The sequence below is a fragment of the Haliotis cracherodii genome, unplaced genomic scaffold, assembly GCF_022045235.1.
Source record: "Haliotis cracherodii isolate W230 unplaced genomic scaffold, xgHalCrac1.p SCAF_18, whole genome shotgun sequence".
NCBI classification, from domain to species: Eukaryota; Metazoa; Mollusca; class Gastropoda; order Lepetellida; family Haliotidae; genus Haliotis; species Haliotis cracherodii.
This window is the reverse complement of record NW_027266273.1, coordinates 17,598,326-17,625,212: the sequence shown is the minus strand read 5'-3', so window position 1 is coordinate 17,625,212 and position 26,887 is coordinate 17,598,326. Positions and strand designations below refer to the sequence as shown.

The following is a 26,887-nucleotide window of genomic DNA, read 5'->3' as shown; positions in this document are numbered from 1 at the left end:
AGAAAATAGTTTACAAAATAAAGGCTAAGTTAACCATATCAGTCTCGTGGTATCACAGTCAGTAAGGGAATAACAAGTCACTACTTTCCTATTTAGTTTCTTTGTAGAAGATAGAGTGAGTATGGTTTTACGCCGCTTATAGCAATATTCCAGCAACATCACGGCGGGGGACACCAGACATGGGCTTCACACTTTGTACCCATGTCGGGAATCGAACCCGGGTTTTCGGCGTGACGAGCGAACGCTTTAACCACTAGGCTACCCGACCGCCCCTTCTCTTTAGAAGAAATGGTATGCAGCAGTATCACGTGTACTTTGTCGTTGCGGGTAACAATGGCCTTGGAAGTTAGCTATATCACTGACTACTTCAATCATAGATAATTAAATAAAAGCATAGCGAAAGAGTCATCAAACAAGTCTCTCATATGTGCAGATATGATGATGAAAACCTCGAATACGTTTTCATGTCCAAGCATTTGCGGCATTGTTTGGCTCTGTTTTTCCCTCACTTGTGACTGATGGTGTAACGGCAACCTTCGTTTCTGCTTGTTTCTTATGTACTGCTTGTTTTTTCAATGTCGCCTGTATATCGGCGATTCTTGTCAATGCATTCTCAACACTCTCAGCAAGATTCGAAAACCTTTGATTCAATTTTTGAACATCATCCACAACCAGTTTTCTGGTTTTATGTACCGATTTTTTTGTAGAGGATATTCTGCTATTCACCGTGTTTTCAAGCTCCGATGTACTGGTATTCATAATGTGCGCTAGTGCTTCAATGTTGTCTCTGAGTCTGTCATAGTCTTCCGAATTGCTCCCTCCACCACGGCGTTTACAGGTTAAACATTCGCTCTTGTCCTCGACATGCGTCACAGCATATCTTTCAGGACGCCTGCCCGTGGTTCTGTAGTCGCTCTTCTCGTGTCCCACTTGAATGTACCATACGTGCAAATCCGGATCTGTGTCGTCGTCGAAGACCCTCCCAGAATGAATGGACCCTGTACCAAGCAGCCTCGACAGCCAAGGGGCGGCATTCTCAACCATCAGTCCGAGTTGGATGCTTTCCACTTTCCACGACACTGGGTGTTCGTAGTTGGCACTGGTGTAGGATTTAACCATCATGGCTATCAGAAGGTTCAACAGCAAGATGGTTACAAGCACAATATAGCCACTGTACAAGAGTTGACTGAATACAGGTGCCGTTCCACTAGCCTCTAGTTGTCCCTCTATATTTCCATCCCACATTTCCGTTATCCCCAGCATGACGTTAAAGAGAAGGAACATCGTTTGGAGAGGTGTTCTGTACTTCGCTACTGTGTTCGGGGCATCCAAGAACTGTGAGTGCAGGGCCAGAGCAAACCCCAGTAGAAAGACCACATAGACCAAAATGACCTTCACCACATCCAAAAGGATTTCTTTAAACATAACGTTGAGGAAGAAGCGAACTCCCCTTATTCCTTTAGCAAAGGCAAACGTTAGCAACCAACCATACAATAGTGTCACAGACATCAGATAATGTATTCCACCGGATCCTTGGATCAAAAACGTGATCATAAACGCAAGTACTAAGCATACAAATGTCATGTAGCAGATTGGCCATGCAAAAGCCTTGAGGACGTAGACCAAGGTCACCTCTGTATTAGGTTTGGAAAAGTGGAAACAGGTCATGCAACAGCACCGTGGTCGGCAGTCGACATTCTTGTACATCCGATGGAGCCAGTACGCGATTATTAATATGGGTTCAATCAAACCTACGGAGTAGAAGGCTAATACTGTTCGAATGGGCTCCTTGTCAACTGTTTGTCTTCTTTCCATCAACAAGCAACAGATAGCACTAAATGCTGTCATGTACAGGACATGCACTAATGTGATAACAGCGTATATCTTAGCTGCGACTGAGCTGTACATCTGTTCGATCTTCTGCACAGGTGGCAAGTTCAGTATGTCATTTGTAGTGTCCGGTAAGTGTGAAACTAGCCCTTCCAAACAGCACTGATTGGCTTCCGTGCCTGTCTGTATGCTTGTCTGAGGAGTGATATGGGTAATGTCATACCATCTGTAAGAGACGTCCTTGACGTACATCTTGTGTGAACACGTCACCTGTTCCATCTTCATCAGTTTCTCTACTATTGATGTAGCCCCTATTTGGAACGCCAACTCAAGAACAGACAGCTGGTCACCATTCTTTAATGACGTGGTTAAAAAACGAACAGCATCCCGCTTGTAACGTTGAAGTGTTTTGTCATCCTCAGGGGCCTGCAGCTCATTCTCCTGACGCCACCAGAAGGGTGACAATAGGATGACAAGATCAAACAGCTCCAGCAGCTTCTGTGATTGGGGTTGTTTCTTAGTGTACACCGCTATACAGTGCAGCACTGTATTCCCTTTACTGTTCTTGGAGTTGAACATCAGCATATGTTCGGGAGTTAGCCCCGTGGCGATTTCCCTGACAACCGACTCATTGTTCCATGAAGAGTCTGTTCTGGCAGCCAGTTTCGCCTTGTACTGCTTGTGGAGATTAAACACGCATTTCATCGCGTCTGTGAACCCCGTTAGGCCCGCCACTGTGTCCATTTCAATTGCTGCCATGGAAACGTTTTATCTGAAAGAAAAGGAGTTTGTAGTTTTTATCATGGTCAACCATTAAATTATGAAATTAGGGTGTTTCACATCATTATTATAATCGGGCCAAAGTGGGATTCGAACCCAAGATCATCGTGTCTTGGCATGACGGCGCTGACCAGTTGGCCACTCGTGCCCGATATGTCACATGACAACAGACGTTTTGGAAATACTTACGCATATAAGTTTTTCAAGGTTCATTACATCAAAAGAATTTGGAATTTGATATGGAGCAGAACCTGAGATCGTCTCCGTGGTCTGGGGTACGATCCCCGGCCGCGTCATACCGAAAGACGTCATAAGATGGTACCCTTGTTACCATGCCTGGCGCTCGGCATAAAGGGGCTAAAACAAGGACTTGTCGGCTCGGAGTCAGTATACTGTGTCTGAGTGGGGTATTCATGTTAAACTGCGGCATGGTATCTCAGTGTGCTAGCACTATAAATCGGCATCAGTCCGGACAAGGACAAGCAGACACACACGCACGTGCATGCACATCGCGATATAATCGCAATAATCGTGAACGCGACGTTAAACGCCATTACATGCGGTAAACGAAACAAACGTCAGACCACGTCAGAATATGTTTTTTAGTGAAACATCGACTTTGCTATTTGGCATTCTTGTAACCCTGGCCAGTGGCCAGTGGTGTAACATTTACCTTCACTAACACTATACCAGCACACAGAGCAATCAACGAACTCACCCTTTGCGCTCGATAACTAGTCACTCACGTTGTGTCTGTCTCTCCGTTGCTGGTGTAAATGGCACTCACAAACACAACTCAATCTCCTAATGTATGTTGATAGTTTCTTCATAGCTGCACAGCGAGCTATAGAATACCATTAGTTACAATACAGTGTATTGTTATACAGAAGCGACAGTTAAATGTGGAAGTAATATGTTCAGTTATTATGCAAACGCTGAAGCAAGGCTTTTCAGCGAATACGTCGAGACTATCAATATGAGCGTAAATTATATCTCTCAATGTATCTAGCCATTAAGTGATCACGTCCCTGACATTGATTCAATGGTATTTGTCGTGCGCCACTAGTACTAAGGCGTCAGATTGAAAGGAGGCATGTGTCAGAGAGAGCCAACGTTCATATAAAGTAGAAACCAAATTTAGTTTCGCCATCAGTTGTTTTCTTATTTTCTGCATTCAGTGATTATCCAAAGGTAGAGGGACTTTCGATCCTTTTAACAGTGAACATAAAGGCTCAGCATTGAAGTGAACTTTCCGGTCATTGTTAACTATGGACGCATAATTTTGCAAGCCATGAATAGAAAAGGCAGTTAAATTGTTCGCTCATCAAATATTCACGAGGGTATAACAGAATTATCATAGAATTGCTGAAGTCTAGCTATCGAGAGTACTAGTGAAGATCTATCTGCATTGGAAAGTGTAGTTGATATTACACCTTTATCATACACCTTGGCTTGGCTTAGACCGAGATTTAAGTATATGGCTACGTCAAAGGAATCGATTTCGTGTTTACCGTTACTAACCATCGAGTGTTGGGAAAATTAATCGGAGCTGGGAATTCCTTGAAAAAATGCCGTATTCCTGAAAATACTGGACCTAAATTATTTTTCACGAAACTAACTGTTTACTGGATTTCCTGAACATTTGTGTTGTAGGTCCATAAAAATGAGTGTTTTACTGCTTTCAGAGAAAACAATTGCTTGTTTTGAATCTTTGAAAACAATTGCTTGTTTTGAATCTAACAAAACAAAATAGGAAGCCAAGCCCCTGTTGTGATCGGTCCCAAAATGCTACAGTGTTATTTCCGAAGGATGTGAACCCCATGGGCATTGCTGGGCAGCTTCGCCATGAGGGCCATGAATGAGGAATGGATGGTTAGAATTATAAAGGCGTGTATAGTTGGTCATGTTATCAACCACTGGTTGACTAGTGTGTACGTGAGGTTGTAATTTGGCTTGTATGTTGCTGGCTTTGGCGAACAACATTCATTCACTCCTTTTAGCAAATATTGTAATTTCAGGATTACATTTGAGTATCGATGCAACTCCAAAACATTTACCAAGGACATGATAGATGTCTTTTTTATTGCCATCTAACAACCCCTTCTGCTTGCACGCCGTGTTATGGCGACATTGAAGGGCCTGGGCCAAAACGCTATATCTACCTGCTACTCAACGGCAGCACTGTGTCGGCTTGGAATAGTCCTATGCTTGTGAAGATTCCATTCACGTAGGTTACAGATCAGCCGTGTAACATTCAATCTCATATATGAAACGTCACAATAGGCTGCTTGTCAAGTCAGTAAACGGAACAATGAATGACATATACTTAGCTTGTGCATACCCTAAACGTGATGTTAAATTCCGTTTTACAAATGAGGCAGGGTCATTCGACAAGTTAATGTCTTGGGGGATCTTGAGAATCAACATTCAAACTATGTCACGCCGACCAGTGTTTGAAACCATGAGCAACCATCCACGTCATGGCGGGGGCAAGTCAGGCAATCGGCAATGCACAGAACACTAACACGAACACCCCATTTTAGCCAACCCTTAACACAAATTGATAATATGAAAACTTCATAATAATGTTTTGAGCCTGACACCTTTATCCAGTACGACAAGCCATACTAAAGGTTGGTTGGTTGGTTGGTTGGTTGTTTTACGCCGCTCTCAGCAATATTCCAGCTATATGACGGCGGTCTGTAAATCATCGAGTCTGAACCAGACAATCAAGTGATTAATATCATGCGCATCGATCCACGCAGTTGGTATCGATGACATGCATCAACCAAGTCAGCGAGCCTGACCACCCGATCCCGTTAGTCGCCTTTTACGACCTGCATAGTCGCCTTTTACGGCAAGCATGGGTTTTTGAAGACCTATTCTTCCCCGGATCTCCACACTAAAGGCCAAACAATTAGACATTAAATTTATAAGGACCATGTCTGTCAAGGTGAAGAGATGGGAACTAAGGATAATGAAAACAACGATAATCAGTCTTCGAAAATATTTTTAAGGACTTAATATAACCCAGGGATAACAAACAATACTCAGCATCAACTCGACGTCGTGACTTCATCCGACAGAGGAATCAAGGCCCAGGCATCCTGCAATAACATCCCTGGTACTGCCAGGATTACGATGGAATTAGAATTCGCTACAAATGTGACATCGAAATCTCTTAGACTTAACAGCGGGCACAGTGATCTCCTTTGTGCCATTATCCACTGACATTCAAGCAAGGAATGCAATGTCGATAGACCATGTACGTATAAGTAAGGATAAGAATTTATGGATAAACAACTTCTTTAATACAATTAAGAGCGACGTTTCGGTGTAGGTTCTAACACCGTTATCAAGCAAGTGATATACAGAGAAGTCATGTACGTATACATGGTGCTTTGCTGATTTGCTAGTATTTACCCAGGTTTCAAATGTTCTTCAATAGTATAATGCAACGTAAATATAAAACGACAACGTCAGGGAATAATTATCTCGATTATCTGTTTCTACCAGATTCTATTGGGCGTAAAAGGCAAAATAGCGATGACAATTATAAATGGATGACTGAAAACCAGTAATGACATCAGGTGTTTGGGAACTCTTGTCCTACCGGAAGCACCCGCTATTCACACAATTTGCGTAAGTGTCTGTTGGTTGCCTTGCGTCATTCATATAGGATCTTATTAACATACTCCACCTCATTCCCCCTTTAGTCATTATGTTTGGCAAGTCCATAAATGAACAGAACTGGCCGAGGTGTCCCAACTCGTAAACGAAAATTTTGAATCGACGGTGATTTACCCCATGAATGTACCAACGAAATAGGCTCCCGTCGGGGTTTGCGTGTCGTGGACGTCTTGACAGAGTCTTTCGTTGATGACAGGTCTGTTACAGAAGTCCTGAATCTCGTGTCGGGCGTAGCACCAGGTATATATAGGGGCAGGCTGCAGAGGTAGGGAAGCCTCCGTGTGGAGATCAAGGAGCCACGGTCAATCCCGTACGTTGAAGGTAAAAGGCAACGATCAGCGTTGTGTTCTTGCATATGAAATGTCGAACCTTGTTTTTGAAGTGTTATTTCCGGTAGCTTTGTATCTTCGGGAGTCGGCTGTGCTTGGTTCTGGTTTGGGGAGATTTGGATTGAGTCAGCGGTTGTTGTTGGGTGTTCTGGGTTTCTGACACTCTCGTCACTGTTGTGTCTTGATGTCACATCCGGTGATATTGCGCCAGCGCCATCTGTCTCTTGTTGGGCAATTTCTGAAATGAAAATTGACCAACACTTTAATCCCTTTGTCTGTTAACATGCCCGTGCCCGTTGGTACGGATAGGGCTTACGAATTTGATTTCTTGTCTCTCGGAAATGATCGAAAAAGGATTTAAGACATATATGTACACCAAATATGAGTAATGCTTAACATTTACCTAATTATCTTAAATATTGTCAAAGAGTACATTTAAATGATAAACTTCAAGGGCAAATATAGCCATGCTCAATAAAGAAATTAAAACATGAACGCTTAAAATGTAAACAAGCGTTACTCATTGCCACACCAAACCACAATATTAAGCCAATACCTGAGTGATATGTCAAAATATATAGCTATGAAACAGCAAAACACCAGCGCAGTGTGGAAGATGTGGTCCAGTTTATTCTGCGGTAAACAAACTAGAAAGCTACAGACAAAATGGTCAAGATGTGTTACCTCCGTTTTCTACAAGTACGGAATCTCTGAAACAACACAATTTACTTCTCCGAAAAGCCTGTATAAATAATAAAACAATATTATTATAGACAATGTAGTGGTTGTGTTAATAGCATAATGAACAACTCACGTGTAGGGCCGACATTATCAGTAGGCGGGAAGTCATCTGTCTGTAAGGACAAAGTTATATATGTAGTGACATTTTATTACACTTGTTCATTATTCTGACGTTGTGCTGACTAACTAAGCTAAAGAAGCATTGGTTACATTCGCCAAATCTTTTCTCTATATACGACTCGTAACTTAATTTGAGTTTAATTATGCCAAAGCTGCTTGTTGGCAAACAAAGTGACACCTTATGAGCTTGTTTGATCCAGACATCAACGTTTGAAGCCAAACGACGCCATATTATTACGTCATATTAAAATTCGCAAGGTATTATTAAATAATGTACCCATCAATTGGTTGTCCTATCAATCTCGTTAGAATTAATATACTGGTGTCGCAATAGTGAGTGAGTATGTAATTTTTTTACTTTTGCATCTAGCAATATTGCAGCCATATTGCGATGAGAATCAAGTTTATAATTATAAAATACAAGACGACAAGAGAGAGAACAAAGTGAAGCAAATATCATAATATAAGTACAAAACAAATCAGGTCCCAAATTAAGACGGCAAAATTCAATCGATATCGCAACATCAGTGAACGCAAGCAAAATGATTTTAAGATAGGCAATGTCAGCATCAATAGTGTGATAGTGTGACTTATACATAGTGATATGGTATTTTTGCATTAAAAAAATCAATATTGTAGCATTCACAAACATCGGTACAATTTATCATGGGTTTAATCTCTGCACTTGTACACAATAGACGTAATTCAAACATAACATATCTATTTTAGTAAATCGGTAAATGTCCAATCGTGTCACTGGATTTTCTGGTCCATCAATCACTTGATTGTCTGGTTTGCTTACAAGGCCGACGTCGCATGGCTGTGTGTTATCAGGCAACAAACACGTACTTTTTCTGGAAATTGTGTCAGTGGCGAATGTTAACGCTAGGACAAGACAAGCTTACCTTTTCGCGCACACCTGATTATTCATGGCGTTGTCGTTGTATATTTGCAATGTGTTTAAGCCTTTCTTGTCACATCAGATGCCATTCCCATATGATACATTGCCTGAAGCGTAGCCTGATGGGATACAGCTAAAGAGCATCTTTTCTAAGCTCTGTACAGTGATTGAATAATGCTACCAACATGTATGTCTGCTATATGATCTTTAAAAAAAGTATTGAGTGAGTGAGTTGGGTTTAACGCCGCTTTTAACAGTATTCCAGTCATATTGCGGCGTGTCAGCTTAATGTGGGAGGTAAGCCCGAATTGATGTAGGTCTCAGACGTTTACCACTTTGGTGAAACCCACGAGCACGGTTATGTTGCTGACAAGCCTAGAAACATAATCGGGGCGAACCGGGATTCGAACCCACAATCATAGGTTTCTGGCGTGCCCAAGGGACGCAACTCTGCACAGCGAATCGCGGCGCCTAAGACGACTGGGCCACCCGTGCCCCCTTTAAAAAAAATGTAATGTAATCTAAATTCAGTTTGGTCGACGTGTAAACGTCCAAGCAACGCAGAAGCCTCCATTGGTTCTTAATGCCAGAATAGAAGGTATAATAGCAAACAAAGTGGTTTGGGCCTGAATGGTTACATGAGTATATTCATATAGGGTACTGTTGTGGCAACGTTAACTGTACTGACAACAACTTGAACAACAACCTTATTATTTACGAATGAATACGATATTTAGGCTGAATAGATAGGCGGAGTCCTTGAGTCAGCGAATGTCCTACTTTCACCCTAGTCTGTATTACTGTGACTGTGAAGCAATTGAATGCCGACAAGGCCAACCAGCTGGTTGTTACAACTTGTTCTGGTGTTGTTCCTGTGGTAGTCAACATCAAGGCACTAAAGTTTGTAACTCAACAGAGTGAGTGAGTGAGTTTGATTTAACGCCGCTTTACGTGGTTTAGTTATATCGCGGCGTGTCAGTCAAGTGTTGGAGGAAAGATAGAGACGTACAGATCTTTGACGTTTACCACTTAGATGAAACCAACGTGCATGTATGGTGTTGAAAAACTAGAAACATCTCCAGCTGATTCTGGGATTCAAACCAGGACCATAGGACGCTGGCGGGCTAACATATGGATAGATTGCCATATGCGACTGCTATAACCTTACCCCTTTGTTTCTCTACAGATTTGGCAATCTGACCCCACGTTCAATCTAGCGACAGAAGTAGGGTTCATGAGCTTATCTACATAGAAGAGAGAGATGGTACCTTCGTTTTTCTGAACGTCACGTAGGGAAGCGCACTTGTTCCCCTGTTTGTAGAGGTCAATTCCCCAACTGAAGTCATGCATCGGGGTAACCATTTGACAGACAGATTCGCATAGGACATCCCTCTGTGGACAAACTGCCTCCCTACAACAAGTGTTATCATTTGTTTTAAGTGAGTGAGTGAGTGAATATGGTTTTACGCCTTTGTTAGCAAAATTCCAGCAATATCACGGCGGGGGAACACCAGAAATGGGCTTCACACATTGTACCCATGTCGGGAATCGAACCCGGGTCTTTGGCGTGACGAGCGAACGCTTTAACCACTAGGCTACCCGACCGTCCCTTATTTGTTTTGACTTAGTAATGGACAGATAATAATGATAATAATATTAAGAAGAAGAAGAAGAAGAAGAAAACGAAGAAGAAGAAATATATCGATATTTTTACAATCCGCTATGGGTCATGCTTTGTCTCATGCTTTGTCTCATGCTCAAAGCCCTAATGCCATTATCAATACAGCCAATGGATCAGTGTGCATCGATTTCTTTCTCAGCTCCCTGGGGAGTATACAAACCAAGCTGCCTCTGGGGCGCTTGAAGGTAAACATGACAATCTCAATATCCTATCGGGTACCTCTTCACCGCTTGGTGTACAGACCATACTCACTCACTCACTCACTCATCACTATTTTGCAGTGTGAAGCCCATTTCTGGTGTCTCCCGCCGTGATATTGCTGGAATGTTGCCTAAAGCGGCGTAAAACCATACTCACTCATCACTAATTTACCGTTATACAGTAGTAGCAGTAACTGTAAATCTGTATAACATCAGTATAAAGCATGGGAATCATATTCTCACTTTTCTCTTCTTCATATGTCTATATGACATTTAACTTTTAAACAACGGTGTTAAATAAACATTTTACCTGGTTGATCGCTTTCGCCTCGGAGTACAGTTGCTGTAAGGAACACAAATGACGGGATATCAGTAATATACATGAAAGTTACAGTGAACTAGGTATGAATGATACCCGTGAAGATCCGAGTTTGAATAGGTCTTCAGCACCCCATGCTTGTCGTAAGAGGCGACTAACGGGATCGGGTGGTCAGGCTCGCTGACTTGGTTGAAGCATGTCATCGTATCTCATTTGTGTTGATCGATGCTCATGATGTTAATCCCTGGATTGTCTCGTTCAGATTCGATTATTTACCGATCGCCGTCATATAGCTGGAATATTGGTGAGTGTGGCGTTAAACAACAAACAAACAAACAAACAAACTGAAGAGCTGCCTCCAGCTGGACCACGTTGGCTGATGCTGTGTCTCTGGGTCTACCTCCCTCATTCTCTTATTTTCACATTATTCCAAACATGTAATGGAGACAACACAATTAATGCAATTAGTAAAGAATCTAGAAATTGACCACTTACGTCTTTTTTCTAGAAATGATAGCATGTGGTCCTTCCATGACGGCGAATACAGCTGTACCTGCAGAAACATGTTAATCTCGCGTGGAAACTGTTTCTGGATTGATTTCTCAGACACAAGGGATATAAGGCATTGCTGTTTCCTTTCTATCGCAGTAGTCACCGCAATGTTTATAAGCATGCTGTACAGTTCATCGACACCAGGGATGCTTGCAACTATCACTATCCACTGAGACTTGTGGATCAACTCAGTTGCCCCCTTCATCTGATGCTGACCAGGTCGAACATCCTTGTGACAATCACAGCAGCTGTAGCCAACATCTGTCAACCATTGCCGAACATCTTTCACAGTCCCTGAATCACAATCCCCACTGATGAACACGACATGATAAACATATGGCTTTCTAAGGAACGGTACTTTTCTCCTGTGAAGAGAGATATGTGGTGTAGGTTTCGACAGTGGCTTTCGATGAATCTGTACTGTATCGGATCGGCAAATTTCTAAATATCTCTTGTGTGGCATCGTCACATATAAGCAAATACGATGTGGGAGCTCTTGTTAACATCCCTCAAGACTTCGTCTGTTAAATAGGTCTGGTGTCACACCTGGTACTTGATGTTTCCGATGACGGTCGTGTTGACATTCTCTGTTATGTATTTTAGTTCTACAAAAAAGCAGGTAGACGCGCGTACATTTGCAATTCTGTTCATGACGACAGCCACACAAATACCTAAGACGACCTGTATTCGTGTACCAGTATGCAATAGCTGCCCTTGGTACTCTTTGTACTTGTTAATACATACACCCCTGCTCTGCCAATAGGTACAGACAGTAAAGCTGTTTCTGGTATACACTTACGTGTTTGTCTATATTGGGATTATTTGTTGTTGTGTTTATTTTTGGGTAGAGAGCTCATTTTCATCTTGAACCTACTCCATATAAAGAAAAGGTTTTAGTCTGTATTAATGACATAACATAACGTATTAGTTTTCAAGTACATACACCTTTACATAAACAGAGAGGGATAGTAATAGTTGATACTGTGTTCATTTAAATTGTTTAATAGGCATTACTTAGAAGATGACGGATGACAAGGTGGACACAATTTTTGGATAACAATTTCTTTTACACTGTAAAGCCTTTACAGAAATTATCATTAAACAGCCCACGTGTTATCAGAAATCGGAGGGCCACTGTAAATTGATAATACCCTCATATTGCTTGACGAAGGGCCATTATCACGCCCGTTGTTAGGTGACGTCATAGGGTAGGGATAGAGACGTCACGTATAGTAGTGACGTCATCTGGTTTGTTCTACGACGTTTCCATATTTGTAAAAGTGGGTCAGTGACATTCGTGTTGATTGCAGTAAATGTTTCAAAGCCGATATTGTTGTTTCTTTTTATTTGATAACAAGTTCCATCCATTTTAGCTATAATAACGGTAACGCTCTTTTCAAGGGCATTATCATTTGCAGAAGCCCTCGGTCTTTTCAACTGCCCTCCTTCGTCGGGCAGGTAATGAACGACCTCGGGCTTCTACAAATGATAATGCCCTGAAACATAGCGTTACCCTTATAACAAAACATATTTTTATAGACAAAAGACACGGTGGATATGACACTTCTAGTTATCTTTACATATCGTGAGAAGGTGCCTTTGAAGGTAGATTCATTTTGAAGGGTCCTCACATTGTCACCAATATGACTGAGACGCTATAATTGGGTGAACGTGCTGTGGCTATGCCTCTCACACCTGCGTACTGTGGGTAGATCAATATCAGGCGGGGGCATGGTTGATTAAACATAGCTAACATTTTGTGATTCGCCGTTCACTGTTCCTGATAGCTGCATGACCTATATGTTAGGAACACCATGTTACATTCAAAGTAATGCTAAGATCTTAGGCTATACACTCATGCATCTTTACCGAGAACGAAGGGCAGAGAATACAGTAAGTCATTGTTCTCCCATATTTAATCATTAGTTGGGACACAAAAACACGCATGATAATATTGTATTCATACACTCGTTTATGTAACAATGTGTATGTAATATAGATTGTAGGTATGTACCTTTTTATGTAATATGGATTGTAGTATATACGTTTTTTTATGCAATATAGATTGTAGGTGTATACGTTTTTATGTATTACAAATATAGATTGTAGGTATATACGTTTTAATGTAATATAGATTGGGCATAATGTAAGTGTTTAAATCATGGTACGGACTTTACTGGTCCAGAAGGTGAGGTGAAATGGGGTTTAACGTCGCGTCCAAGATTATTGCTCTTATATAGCGACGTGCATGTACGTGTGTGTGTTTGAGTGGCTTCTTGTACTAGTCCGGACTGATGCCGATTTATAGTGCTAGCTCACTGAGATACCATGCCGCAGTTTAACATGAATACCCCACTCAGACACAGTATACTGACTCCGAGCCGACCAGTCCTTGTTTAGCCCCTTAATGCCGAGCGCCAGACAGGGTAACAACAAGTATCATCTTTTAACGTCTTTTGGTATGACGCGGCCGGGGATCGAACCCCGGACCTTCCGCTCTCTCTACCACTAGACCACGGAGGCGATCAGTGGTCCAGAAACACAACTGTGCCAATGTGTTCGTATGTAGAGCCATTAGCTATCACTAAAATTTGGTGATTGGATATGAGGCGCATTATGAACGTTATTAAATTTCTTTTAAAATCCATTTTTTGGGGGGTTATAAGAAATAATTAAGTGTGAGAAATGTATGAAACATCATTAAAATCACTCAGCTTTTAAGACGTTTGTCAAGGTGAGTAAATTTACCAGACATTGAAGAATACCCCCACATTTCAATGTATAAGCGTTATCAACCATTATACTAATATGTTCCTTTTCAACGCCAATACCACACACAACTATTCATGTCACAATTTACTATCACTCATATTTTTGTTTTGTTTATTGAAAGTTGTATTTGTCAGTGCTAACTTTGACAACAACATATGTCTGTATTCCTAAGAAACAGGATAAAATGGTTCTGGTATATGTAAATATGGAACTAAGGAATACGTCTTAATATGTCACTATGCAAACAGCGATTCATGTTCGTTGACAAACCCGGTCAATCATACTTATTTAATCGCCCCAGTCCCGAGTGTAGGATCAACAGGCTTCTTTACATAGACCGTTAATCCCATGTCAAAGATTTTGACTAAAGTACGACAGACAACGGCCAAATATCATTGAGACTACCATGAATCGTCTAACGTGGTCCTTTGTTGAGGCAACATTGTCATATTCATTCCGCGCATGAATTCCGTTATGGTGAACACATTTATGAACGATACTGATCAGTTCAAGTTAGAACTCAAGCATACAGGTGCAGAACATAGACACAAGCACCGTCAGCGTAATACCAAGCAACCTTTGTGCCTATTAATAGATAACAACGCCAATATGTAAGATCACCCGCCCGCATAAACAAAGACGCTTCACTACAGACACTTGATATTCAGCGCAAAGAGCAATACAGGAGGGGCAGGGTCAAATACGCTCCTAGTTGACTGACAACAGCACACGAAAACAGGTGCCCGGGGCTGTTACGGTATGTGTTTTTAACATACAGTCCAGTGTTTTGTAAGTCATAATCAGGAATGATGTTCTGTGTTGTGATCGTGAATACAAAATGACAGTTATAAGGATATATAAAATAAGGATATATTGACATGAAAGTATGTATATGTTTTCAGTTGGACAAACATGTCTGTACACATATTCAAAATGTCACGAGGCTATAAATATATGCAGAAGACTAATGTTACCTCAAGAAAATGTACCGGTAACGTTAAAAGCAAACAATACTTCTCGTTATAGTAAGCCAACGGAGACGCAACTGAATCAATCCCACACAACGAACATCACATTTCACTGTGGCCTAATCAAGTAAATGTTACACAATTATGTTTGATATATGCCCTTGTTTGACATGCAAGGAAAATAGTGATAGAATAGTCACAGGACTATTTGGAAGTCCATGAATGTTTCTAAATTTCTGCATCTTTTCAATGCTTGAATGAATGTTTATTAGGTTTTATCAATAAAGAAATACGTGCCTGCCATAACCCCCAAATACAGCTCTGAGGACACACGTGTGTTTGTAACCCAATTTAACAGAATAGTAGTTAGGAAACAAACATATTTATATACAACTCCGATTAGAAAACGGTGCTGGACATGCCATGTGAATTCCCGTATTTGAATAGATATACATTACAAGTAAGAGTCGTATATTTGTTTTCAGAACTAGCGATGCAGAGATTGGATTTGGGTGCCGTGCTGCACTTGACAGAGCAAATGACTCCCTTTTTGAAGTTGCTCGATTTTAAGGAAGAGGACATAACTCAGGACGAATTGAGACCGTACCTACATGAACTGTCTTCAATACAGAGGCGGTCGTCTGAAGCATCGTCGGTTTCCGTGACTGCCTCTTCAAATGACAGCGGTCCTGAGACGGTGAGGTCCTACCTGGAGCATTCCTGTAATGTAGACTTTGAAGCTATTAACAGTGCTGGAAACACAATTCTCCACTGTATCACTTTAGCCCTGACGGAGAAACACAATGACACAACGAACATCGTCTTGCTGGAACTGTTTGACAGAGTGGTCTCATTTTCAGTCTTTTTGAAACCTTCTTTGCATGACTTTCAAAGACACAAACGGGAATGCATACTTCACTTGACCACTGAAATAAAAAATAATAAGGAATTATCTGTTCTTGGGCTGGCTTTCCATCTTGCGGCGTATCCTGTGGTAGAAAGGTTGATGATGATGGAGGAGGTGATGTGCACTGATAAGAAGTACACTTCCGAGGCGTGCACCTTCCTCCGTCAATATGACATCACCAACATAACTCCTCTCACAAATGGTTCCGTGTCGCGCTGCATGACTACCGAATGTGTGCCCGAGCCTTCCTGCCTTGAAAGGATGTTAACACGTTCGCCTGAATGTGCAGATCGTGTCCTAGACATCCCCCCTGTCAGGGCAATCGAGAAGATGTATAATTCTGTGACCACCAAAATTTATGTCTTCATCACATTGATGCATATAGTGTACATGTCGGTATTCAGCTATGCTAGTTGTGAGGTAATGGCCAGCCACACAAATGGCACTCGAAGCACAAGCACGTATGATGCGAGACTACTGTTCTACACCACCAGTCTAATTGAACCAACATTGTTTACTTTATATTTTTTGTACGATGCGTATGTATGTTTAACTTGTAAGGCAACGTGCTGGACCACAATTGATGATGATCCGGATTTAAAGATAGTAGGTGTTTCTTTGATAAGGTCACTGGTATATTTTGTTTATTACATTGTCTTTGTATGCCTAGTTACTGTATTTGTAAGTGAATATGGTCTATATGGCCCAGAGGGATTGAATGACCTGATGTCAGTGACGTTGTTTTACGGTTGGCTGGTAACGTTTGCCTTTGCAAAAGGAATACAAGAAATTCATTTCTTTCTGAGCATAATATTCAAGGATATTCTTTTCGATGTCTTGAAGACTCTTCTAGTATATGTGGTCATTCTCGTTGCTTTTACTCTTGCTTTACATTCACAGTTTCTGGTGTCTGGTGACATTGTTAAACTTTACCAAACACCTATCAATACAATGTTCCTACTGTTTAATGTCATGATGGGAATGACAGAAATGTGGGATGGAGACTTGGAGAACCAACTGGAGAAGGCGGGGGCGGTTCCAGCGTTCAGTAAGCTTCTGTACATTGGCTATATGGTTCTTGTTACTATCATGCTGTTGAACCTTCTGATAGCCATGATGAATAAATCCTACTCACGTTTTGACTTTGAACATCCAGTGGCGTGGAGGGTTGAAGCCATCCAGATGGGAATCAACATTGAGAGATCTTTGCCGTGGTTGTCTAGAATCTTGGGGACCCGCCACATTCGCAAAGGTGGCATCTTCGACAAAACGAAGGATGAATGTTCATCGTGGTACATTCAGATAAAATGTAAAGATGACGAAGATATGGACAGTGATAGTAAACGACCTGACAAGGAAATGACATTGAGACAAATGGGTGAAAAGCTGACCTCAATAGAGAAATCCATTGCAGGTTTGAAACCGGAAACGGAAAGGAAAGACCAATGTACCCAAACCCCGCCTCTCTCAAAAGATAAAGAGATATATTCTCTCAGTCCACGGTTTCGTGTGTCGAATGCTTGGATTTCGGAATCTGGAACAACTACAACAAACAATTTTGAACTTGTCAGTGATGAGATGATATGTTGAAGAACTCCTCCAGCAATGGTCGATCTCAGCTGCATCAGCTAATTATGATGACTAAGTATTTGTTATCATAAGTTTGTTTGTTTGTTGTTTAAGGTCGCATTCGGCAATATTCCAGCTATATGACGGCAGTCTGTAAATAATCGAGTCTGGACCAGACAATCCAGTGATTGACATCATGTGCATCGATCCACGCAATAATTGGGACCTATGACAGCGAGCCTGACCACCCGATCCCGTTAGTCGCCTCTTACGACAAGCACAGTCGCTACTACTATCTTGTTAATAAGTACATTGTATAATATTTTGCATTAGTTGTCGTTTGTTATGATCCTTTTTGTCTTAAAATATCTGAATATGGGCATGCAAATATTTAATCCTTTATATTATTACACAAGATTGGATGTGGATCTGTTGTCCGTTATGCTGGATACTTTGCTTCGGGTATATTGAGATTGTGATTAGTTTGTTTTCATGATCAGATCAGAGTCATTCATTCAAACAGGACAATGGTATTGAGCAAATTGATTTTTTTCTTTCATGTGGCATGTGTTTATGTGGTCAAAATGGTATGTTTTTTTACAGTTGTTGAATTTATGGCCGCGTGTGCATGTAAATAAACAAACACATCATACCTTATTTAGCTTTCAATCCTTTTTTTGTGTCAACAAGGTTTCCTTTCTGATTAAAGTCTAAACGTTTTTATAAATGGTTTATCTGCATTAGGTTATTATTACTCGAAGCCTTTTGCCAGGGAGACATATGTTTGTGCATACGAATATAATACTTATATGCACAGATTAAATTGTCTATTCCTTTTCATCGACACCGCTACACCATGATATGCTTGTGTAGCTTGATGTGGAAGGAGCGATCACAAGGAAGCCGGTTTTAAAGATTTACAGCTGCTGTAAAACCAACGAGCATGGTTCTTGTGGCAGACATAGAGGTGAATCTGAGATTCAAACACATAAACAGCGGATCCTGCCAACTAATGGAGGCAACTAATGTAATAGTGAAAGAACGATACGTTGCAGTAAGGCTCTTCTGTACAGATCGATGAGTTACTTACAGACCGAAAGCGTCCGACTATATTAAAAGCATGACATTTTGTGTTTATGAACCACGAACCAACAGTAATGATACCAGGTATTCGCGAAAAAAGATGAGCGTATCCTGTCCTTCCGGTGGTACCTGTCCTAAACACATACAAAGGCAAGTCAAGTGGTCGCTGATATGTCAAATTTCGAAATGTCCTTCATATGTCTACCATAAAACGTTTAAGTCTACTGAGGCTAGGGATGTTGTAACCCTGATCTAACAACATTTAAGCAAGAATCGTAAGGTGCTCTTTGAAATCTTCGTTTAAAGAGGGACCGCCTCCGTGGTCTAGTGGTAGAGAGTCCACCCGGAGAGCGGAAGGTCCGCGGTTCGATCCCCGGCCGCGTCATACCAAACGACGTTAAAAGATGGTACTTGTTGTTACCCTGTCTGGCGCTCGGCATTAAGGGGCTAAAACAAGGACTGGTCGGCTCGGAGTCAGTATACTGTGTCTGAGTGGGATAAACTGCGGCATGGTATCTCAGTGAGCTGGCACTATAAATCGGCATCAGTCCGGACTAGTACAAGCAGCCACACAAACACACACACGTACATGCACGTCGCTATGTAAGTGCAATAATCTTGGACGCGACGTTAAACCCAATTTCACCTCACCTCACCTCGTTTCAGGAGCATGCTCGACTGAACCTCAAACGTTGTGAAATGTAGACCCAAACTCTGGAGCTTGCTGTAATATTGCCCTACATCAAGGAAAAGGTGACCAATGCAAAGTTGACGTCACCCCTCTTGTCATACAGTGTTTTTTGAGATTTTGTCACTGTGAATCTTTATGATTAGATCTAAATATGAAAAAGATGAGGCAGTTTGTCTGGTTTCTTTTATTTCTAGTTCAGGTGGGTAAATCAGTGGATGACGTTTAGATTAGGTTATCTTATATCTTTATAATCTACCGTGCATGTCCTCTACGTGGCTTGTTCTCGGCCCCATGGTGTTGTGATGATTCCCCATCTGACGACTCGGGTCACCTGCTACCCAGTACCTCCTGAAGTACCAACGAACTAGGTCGTCATCAAGTGGGCTGTCGTCAAACGCACTGTGCCGGGTAGCTTGAATTTGGTGCACTGGAATTAAAGAAAAGGAAGCAGCTTGCCTCACCAGAAGATTAACTCGATGATCCCTGGAAAATGCAGTCTTGCGATGCACTGTCCAAAATAAAAAAAACGCTTTTAGTTCAGACTTTGTGTAAAGTTAGGGAAACCAAAAATTGGTACGTTGTTTTGGAAGTGTAAAGACAGTCTTGACTCTGCATCTGTATTTTAAACATATTTAGTTCACAGAATGTGTGAAGCTGGATTGGTAGACAGTTGTCGTACAATGTCATCAGTTATAATGTACAGTCAAGGGTAAGTAGTAAGATCATTATTTTGCATTAAAACACAGTTGTCGACTCTGAACGTGCTAAAGTGAAACGCTGTAAGCAAAAATGAGTTCCATGAGAGATTAAACGATAGTTTAAACAAAGTTTGGAAATCTGTCAGAGGCTGATATGAAATTATGCCCAGTGGTTAAAGCGTTCACTTGTCACGCCGAAGGCCCGGGTTTGATTCCCTACATGGGTACAAGGTGTGAAGCTCGTTTCTTGTGTCCTCAACCGTGATATTGCTGGAATATTGCTAAAAGTGACATAAAACCATACTCACTCTGAAACTGTAGTACACTGTAGTCAGTCCCATCTTGGCGCGACCCCTAAAGTGATAAAGAAGATTGTTAAAATCGGCGTCAATACATACTCACTCACTCACTCATCTATTTTACTCAGGAAGGGATTTTCTGGTGTCGTGATGTTGCTGGAATATTGCTAAAAGCGGCGTAAAACCATACTTACTCACTCAGGAAGGAAGGGATTTGTTTGCGGATCCTCGGTCTGATAAAGGCTTGATTTACACGCAATGATTTCAGTGAAATAAAAATACATGTAAATGTACATACATATTTATGAAGTCAAAAGTTGTAGAGACGACATTATCGTGTATCATTTTGCTATGTTTTATAGATGTACATACCGTAAATATGACTTACAACAACAAATGTACAAACGGACATATATTGGGGTAGCGATCCGTGTCTTTCGCCTCAGCAATAGCAATAGCAACAACCATAATAACAACGCGCCACACCCCTTTCCATATCCATAAGAAATTTGGGCTAAAAACAGAGTCGGCTGAACGATTCCGACCATATCATGAGCATGTGTTTATGAATCATCATCAAATAGGTATCTGAATTTTAGGGCGACTTGGATCACTAAAGGTCTGGCTGCGCCCAACACATCACATTGATTTAAACAGATCAAAATGGATAATGAAAATGTGATGATTATTAGCAACTAATCTGTTTCGTGGTCTAGTTAGTATATTAAAACCACAAGTAAACACTATTCTATTTCTGATAATTTACTTACCCATGCCTTAAAAAATCCACATCAGACAAAGTAAGCAAACTTTTAATGCATACTGTAATCTTTAAAGAGTTGTCTCCCATTATTTGTTTCTGCAGCGTTGTGAAGATCGGTATTGGGTTATTTCTTCCTTTAAATATAAAACCAGAAAATAAATACCAGTTTCAGTTATCCGACGAAACATTGGACGTAAAAGGTAAAATAGCGGTAAAAATTATATGAATGTAAAAATTGTACGAAAATAAGAACTAAATGTGTCGTTTCATTCCGTTAGATTAGGGCTTCAAGGCAGACATTGAGATGGGAGATTTCCAATAAGTATAATCATATATAAGAGAATGATTTCGTTTTGGCACAAACGTGTAAGTAATAATCGACCTGTTATAAAATGTTCAACCCTAATATTAAAATACATAAATTCTATAAATAATACTAATAACGATAGAAACAACTGGATGGAGTCCATTAAGAGCTTATTAAACAGGTGTGGTCTGTAGTTTTTAATCAACCGGATTCTGTAAGTCACGGCTGGTTAGTCTCAATTTATCTATCTCTATTTATTAGATCAATTTATTCAAAAGTGGAATAGCGATTGAACTACAAGCTCCAAAGCTTGCAACTATAGAATTTACAAAACTAATTTCAAATTTGAACAATGTCTTCTCTTATCACCAGAAATCTTTACTCCAATTTTAAAATTAAGAACCCTAAATAATGATTTACCGATTGAGACTGGCCGCTGGGAGGGCATCCGAATATGACACATGGAAGCTTTGTACCTCCCCTGCTATAGCCGACGAGTTCCACTACCTCTTTAGATGTGAATATTATTTTGACCAGCAAAGAAAAACATTAATTGATAATAGATATCTAAACTGGTCAAACATTATTTCCTTTAAGCATTTGATGTCAAATATGAGAACTTACAATCTTACAAAAATATCTAAATTTGTAAAACGTAACACTCTCTGTACTAAAGCAAACCACTGTTGCCATTTGATATACATTGTATTTTTGTATATATGTATGCTATTATGTTGCTCATATATCACCGGCTGATGGTTTGAGTTAATAAAGAAATTGAATTGAAATTGAATTGATATATCTGGTATTGATAAACATACATTCTTGCATCTAGGATATTGTTACCTCGTCTGATAGCTACCTGGCCTCGTCGGGATCAAGCCGGGCGCTTGTTCGTCAAACCGACATAGGCAAGAGACCCGTGAAGCTCCGGGGTAGAATAGGTCTTCAGCAACCCATTCTTGCCACGAAAGACGACTATTCTTGTCGTAAGAGGCGACTATAAACGGGATCGAACGGTCAGACTCGCTGACTTGGTTGATGCATGTCATCGTATCCCAACTGGGTGGATCGATGCTCATGGTGTCAATTACAGGATTGTCTGGTCTAGACTCGATGATTTACAGACCGCCGTCATACAGCTGGAATAATGCTGAGTGCGGCGTTAAACAACAAACAAACAAACAACATAGGCAATAAGTGTGAAGCCCAAGCTTGGTGTCCCCTGCGTTGACATGAATAAAATGTTGCTGGAAGATACGTAAACCGAACTCACTCATCGGAAGTGCGCGCCTGTGTGTGTGCGCGTGTGTTGTGCAGAATTTCAATCCTCAGATCCTATGATCGCGGCATTTACACGTGCATAAATTGCACAGAGTGACGCCACTCGCCAGACTCCCGTTTCTCCACGCAGTGTATAGTTTCCCATCTCTATTGTAAGTCAAAACACATCTGTGGCGTCTATTGTTTAAACGCTCCATTAGTTTTAGGGAGCTGACAGTTGATTGTTCTCTGAGGCTGTTACACGTGCTCCGTCGCGAGCTGATCTTTACAATTGATGGCTCTTTTGAACGTTTTGTCAACGTGTAAGAGTAGAGATGTGTTTTAAGCAGGGGAATATCCTCGTAACTCTCCAGTCTTTAAAAACAATGTGCCTCGACTCCATTATTTTGAGTGAGTGAGTGAGTGAGTATAGTTTTACGCCGCTTTTAGCAATATTCCAGCAATATCACGGTGGGGGACACCAGAAATGGGCTTCACACATTGTACCTATGTCGGGAATCGAACCCGGGTCTTCGGCGTGACGAGCGAACGCTTTAACCACTAGGCTACCCGACCGCCCCCATTATTTTGAAGGAATTGAGAGTTCCTCCGACATTCCCCTCAACATAACAGGACATATTCACCATCGACATATGCATTCAATACATTAAACATTGGTCACTCAACAGGTCAAGCGTCCACCGCCAAAAAATATTTGTATTTTTTAATAGGTGATGAAGATAAAAAGAAGTTAGTAACAAATAAGATGCAGCAGTCATCAAAAGTATATAATCGAGGCTGGTCCTGCCAAAATCATGACCAGTGGTTGATAGTATGAGCAACGATTGGAGTACGATGATGACACGCAGTCTTCCAGTCACACTTTGCGGTTCCTTGATCCTCGTTAGGCGGAGACCGCCTCCGTGGTCTAATGGTAGAGCGTCCGCCCGGAGAGCGGAAGGTCCGGGAAACGATCCCCGGCCACGTCATACCAAAAGACGTTAAAAGATGGTACTTGTTGTTACCCTGTCGCCGCTCGGCATAAAAACTCGGGGCTAAAACAAGGACTGGTCGGCTCGGGAGTCAGTATACTGTGTCTGAGTGGGGTATTCATGTTAAACTGCGGCATGGTATCTCAGTGTGCTAGCACTATAAATCAGCATCAGTCCGGACTAGTACAAGCAGCCACACACACACATACACGTGCATGCACGTCGCTATATAAGGGCAATAATCTTGGACGCGACGTTAAACCCCATTTCACCCATCGTTAGGCGGCTCTCAGACAAACGGGGAATTTCTCGACATCCCAAAGGGTGTTTAAACAACTTGGTATGAGTGACATATCAAATAACGCCATGTGTTGCGTCCCTTAGGCACGCCAGGAACCTATGACTGTGGGTTCGAATCCCGATTCGCCCCGATTATCTTTCTAGGTTTGTCAGCACCATGCCCGTGCTCGTGGGTTTCACCGAAGTGGTAAACGTCCGAGACCTGCATCACTTCAGGCTTTCCTCCCACATTAAGCTGACACGCGTGATATAACTAGAATACTGTTAAAGGCGGCGTTAAACCCAACTCACTCACTCACTCTTTTGTACTGGACTCCACATCTCCATAGAAATCGGTAAAAAAACAAATGTATTTCTGGGTCTAGCAAATGTATCACCAAATCGCTGTCTCCAAGATTAACCATAATCCTTAGTCCAATCATGGAAGGATTATATTTATATTCACTGAAATTATTGAGACAAGTGGAATTAATACCACGCAAATTCTCAAAAACCCAAAAGATTTGCTTGAAGTTTTGCAATCACAGAACAGGACCTAGTTCAATAATATCAAAACATTTCATTTTTCAACTTTGTACACAACTATCCCACACAGCGATCATAATTTGATCCGTGGGGCGTCACTAAAGTGATGATTATTGCTTTAAGGGAAACAAAACTCCAAGTTTGAAAGTATTGAAATAGGGATGGGCTTCGTCTTCGCGGATTCAAATTTGCTTATTATGGACTATAATTACGACTGGTTTGACTCGTGTGCGGCGCTATTCTCGCTGCGCTGCGAGAAGCGACACCTATCGCAGTGAAGCCGTATATCATACAAAAAAAGAACTGCAGCCAAACTGACATGTGTTTTGTTGTTGATTAATGCATGTACGACTTGAAAGGGTGAAGCTATTGGTCAACATAATATTATATACGATAAGAAAATACACAGTTTAACTGAATTCACTGAAAGGATACTAACAGGTGATAACAACCTTGATCAATAAAAATGTGAAATTCAGATAGCATCAGAACCCGTGCAGTTAGTGACGGCTTTTAGGCAAGTATAGTCTTAAAAAGTAGGAAATTTTAATAGCAAGTATGAGAACAAAGATAAGAGTTGACGACAATCATAGTACGCAAGAACGTTTCTGTCTGTTAAACGTAACATCAAAACACATCCAATAATCTGCACGTGCCGCACGCAGTAGTGCCAACACACGCGTATGATGTGATACCTGATTTTGACGCTTTTAATGAAGGTCGATTAATCGACAATTATTTCTGTCAATCTAATTGATTCTGCCTATCATATAGTTGTGATTTACTACATATAACTCATCGTTTGTGTATCAAATAGTGATGCGGCGTCTGCAACGCGGGGGCGTCTTCGGGTCACCGGCCTGCTGGGAGTCAGCTGCACTGGGCCCCGTTCCACAAAGCGATCGTAGCGCTAAGACGATCGTAACTCCAATACTTTAACATAGACTTATGTCAGTCATAGCGCTAAGATGGCTTTGTGGAACGGGCCCCTGGCCAATACGTTCATTGTTGTACAGCTTGTGACTAGGCAGGCGGGGACGTGTCTGGTGACGTCGAAATGAACGTCAACCCAACGTCAACCGACCCGTGAAGATTCCGGGGTAGAATAGGTATTTAGCAACCCAATCTTGCCGTAAAAGGCGACTATATGCTTGTCGTAAAAGGCGACTAACGGGATCGGGTGGTCAGGCTCGCTGACTTGGTTGATGCATGTCATCGATTCCAATTGCGTGGATCGATGCTCATTATATCAATCACTGGATTGTGTGGTCCAGACTCGATTATTTACAGACCGCCGTCATATAGCTGGAATATTGCTGAGTGCGGCGTTAAACAACAAACCAAAATCAACGTCAACCTTAAACCTCATGACAGATTTGTTTGGCGGTGGATCGGCCATGGTGTGTGTGTACTGGGTGGATGGAGGGGGTGGGTGGAGGGAAGGGTTTGGGCATGCTATGACTGAGCGAACAAAACTCCATATTTTGCAAGGACGTGTCACTGGACACTATCGGTACAACATACTGACACCCTTTGTTGTCTGTCCCGTTTGCAAGGCGTGTGGGTCGACGTTTTGTCTTTCAGGACGACAACGCCCGTGCTCAACGTGCACGAATCGTCAATGTTCACCTCCAGCAGGACAACATCCATAGAATGACATGGCCAGCAATGACCCCAGACCTTTCTCCCTTTGAACACGTCTGGGATGATAGGGAGACGTGTGCGTCAACGTCATATAGACTGCCGTCCACTATGGCTGAACTTGGCCAGGTGACGCAAGCAGAGTGGGAAAGACTCCCTCAAATCGACGCTGGGGTGCTCCTACGCAGTATGCCTCGTCGAATGAATGAATGTTTGACAAATCCTTCCGGTATTACGCACTGCTGATCTCAAAAAGTCAACTTTGCAATTTTCCATCATAACCCTATCGTCGTTGGCTGTCATAACATCCACTGTCATATCTCACTCCCGGTTGTAATGTGTTCTCAATTCGTGCGTTATTATCATACAACTAGTACTAGAAACTTATATCTCTTACAAATTTGAAAATTTTGAGTCTCCCCTTTAATATATAATAATTGCATATCATGAGTTCTTGACACCAACGTCGTTATGTTTCTTTGACATAACATGCGTATGAATGAGATGATAATCATTATCTTGGAGAACCTGAGATTAGAAAGGAGGGCCATCGGATTCTGGCACGACAAAGGGGCGCAACCCTGATATACAATCTGTCTACAAGTTAAAACAGTGTTTACAGAGCTAACATTCATGAATGCAGGTTTCGTCTTTATGGAGGCTGTCGGGGTAAAAAATCCAATTTACCTGGTGAGCTATTATAAAGCACTGAATTCTGAAAACATGGCATGTATCTTTCGTTGAACATTGTAATGTTATTTCATATATTAAATTGTTCATTTAATATAGCAACAGTCACTGTGTATAAAATATTATTTTTGAAATATTATTTCACAAATGTTTTAAATGTATTTGACGCAAACATAATAGAATTTAGTGCAGATTGTGCATGCGTTTTAAATAATAATGAACATTGTTCTCGGATGACCGAATCGCAATACGACATCGCACAAACATAGCCAAGGG

At 41.4% G+C, this 26,887-nt stretch overlaps 3 protein-coding genes across 3 annotated transcripts; 1 reads left to right on the top strand and 2 right to left on the bottom strand.

Annotated features, from left to right (window-relative positions):
- Positions 1–245: 245 nt before the first annotated feature.
- On the bottom strand, positions 246–3,374 carry LOC139465825 (transient receptor potential cation channel subfamily V member 6-like). The gene is made up of 2 exons (XM_071247761.1): positions 3,329–3,374; positions 246–2,602 (listed from the first exon to the last, which is right to left on the bottom strand). Exon 2 carries the CDS (start codon positions 2,587–2,589, stop codon positions 463–465), a length of 2,127 nt encoding a protein of 708 aa, XP_071103862.1. The 5' UTR covers positions 2,590–2,602; positions 3,329–3,374; the 3' UTR covers positions 246–462.
- A 2,565-nt stretch (positions 3,375–5,939) lies between these two features.
- Positions 5,940–11,789, bottom strand: LOC139465837 (uncharacterized). Its single transcript, XM_071247774.1, has 5 exons — positions 11,087–11,789; positions 10,583–10,615; positions 9,660–9,802; positions 7,444–7,483; positions 5,940–6,867 (listed from the first exon to the last, which is right to left on the bottom strand). The coding sequence occupies exons 1-5, from the start codon at positions 11,604–11,606 to the stop codon at positions 6,323–6,325; spliced, it is 1,281 nt and encodes a 426-aa protein (XP_071103875.1). The 5' UTR covers positions 11,607–11,789; the 3' UTR covers positions 5,940–6,322.
- Positions 11,790–14,597: 2,808 nt separating this feature from the next.
- On the top strand, positions 14,598–17,524 carry LOC139465827 (transient receptor potential cation channel subfamily V member 1-like). The gene is made up of 2 exons (XM_071247762.1): positions 14,598–14,672; positions 15,369–17,524. The coding sequence occupies exon 2, from the start codon at positions 15,377–15,379 to the stop codon at positions 17,378–17,380; it is 2,004 nt and encodes a 667-aa protein (XP_071103863.1). The 5' UTR covers positions 14,598–14,672; positions 15,369–15,376; the 3' UTR covers positions 17,381–17,524.
- The last annotated feature ends 9,363 nt before the right edge of the window (positions 17,525–26,887 follow it).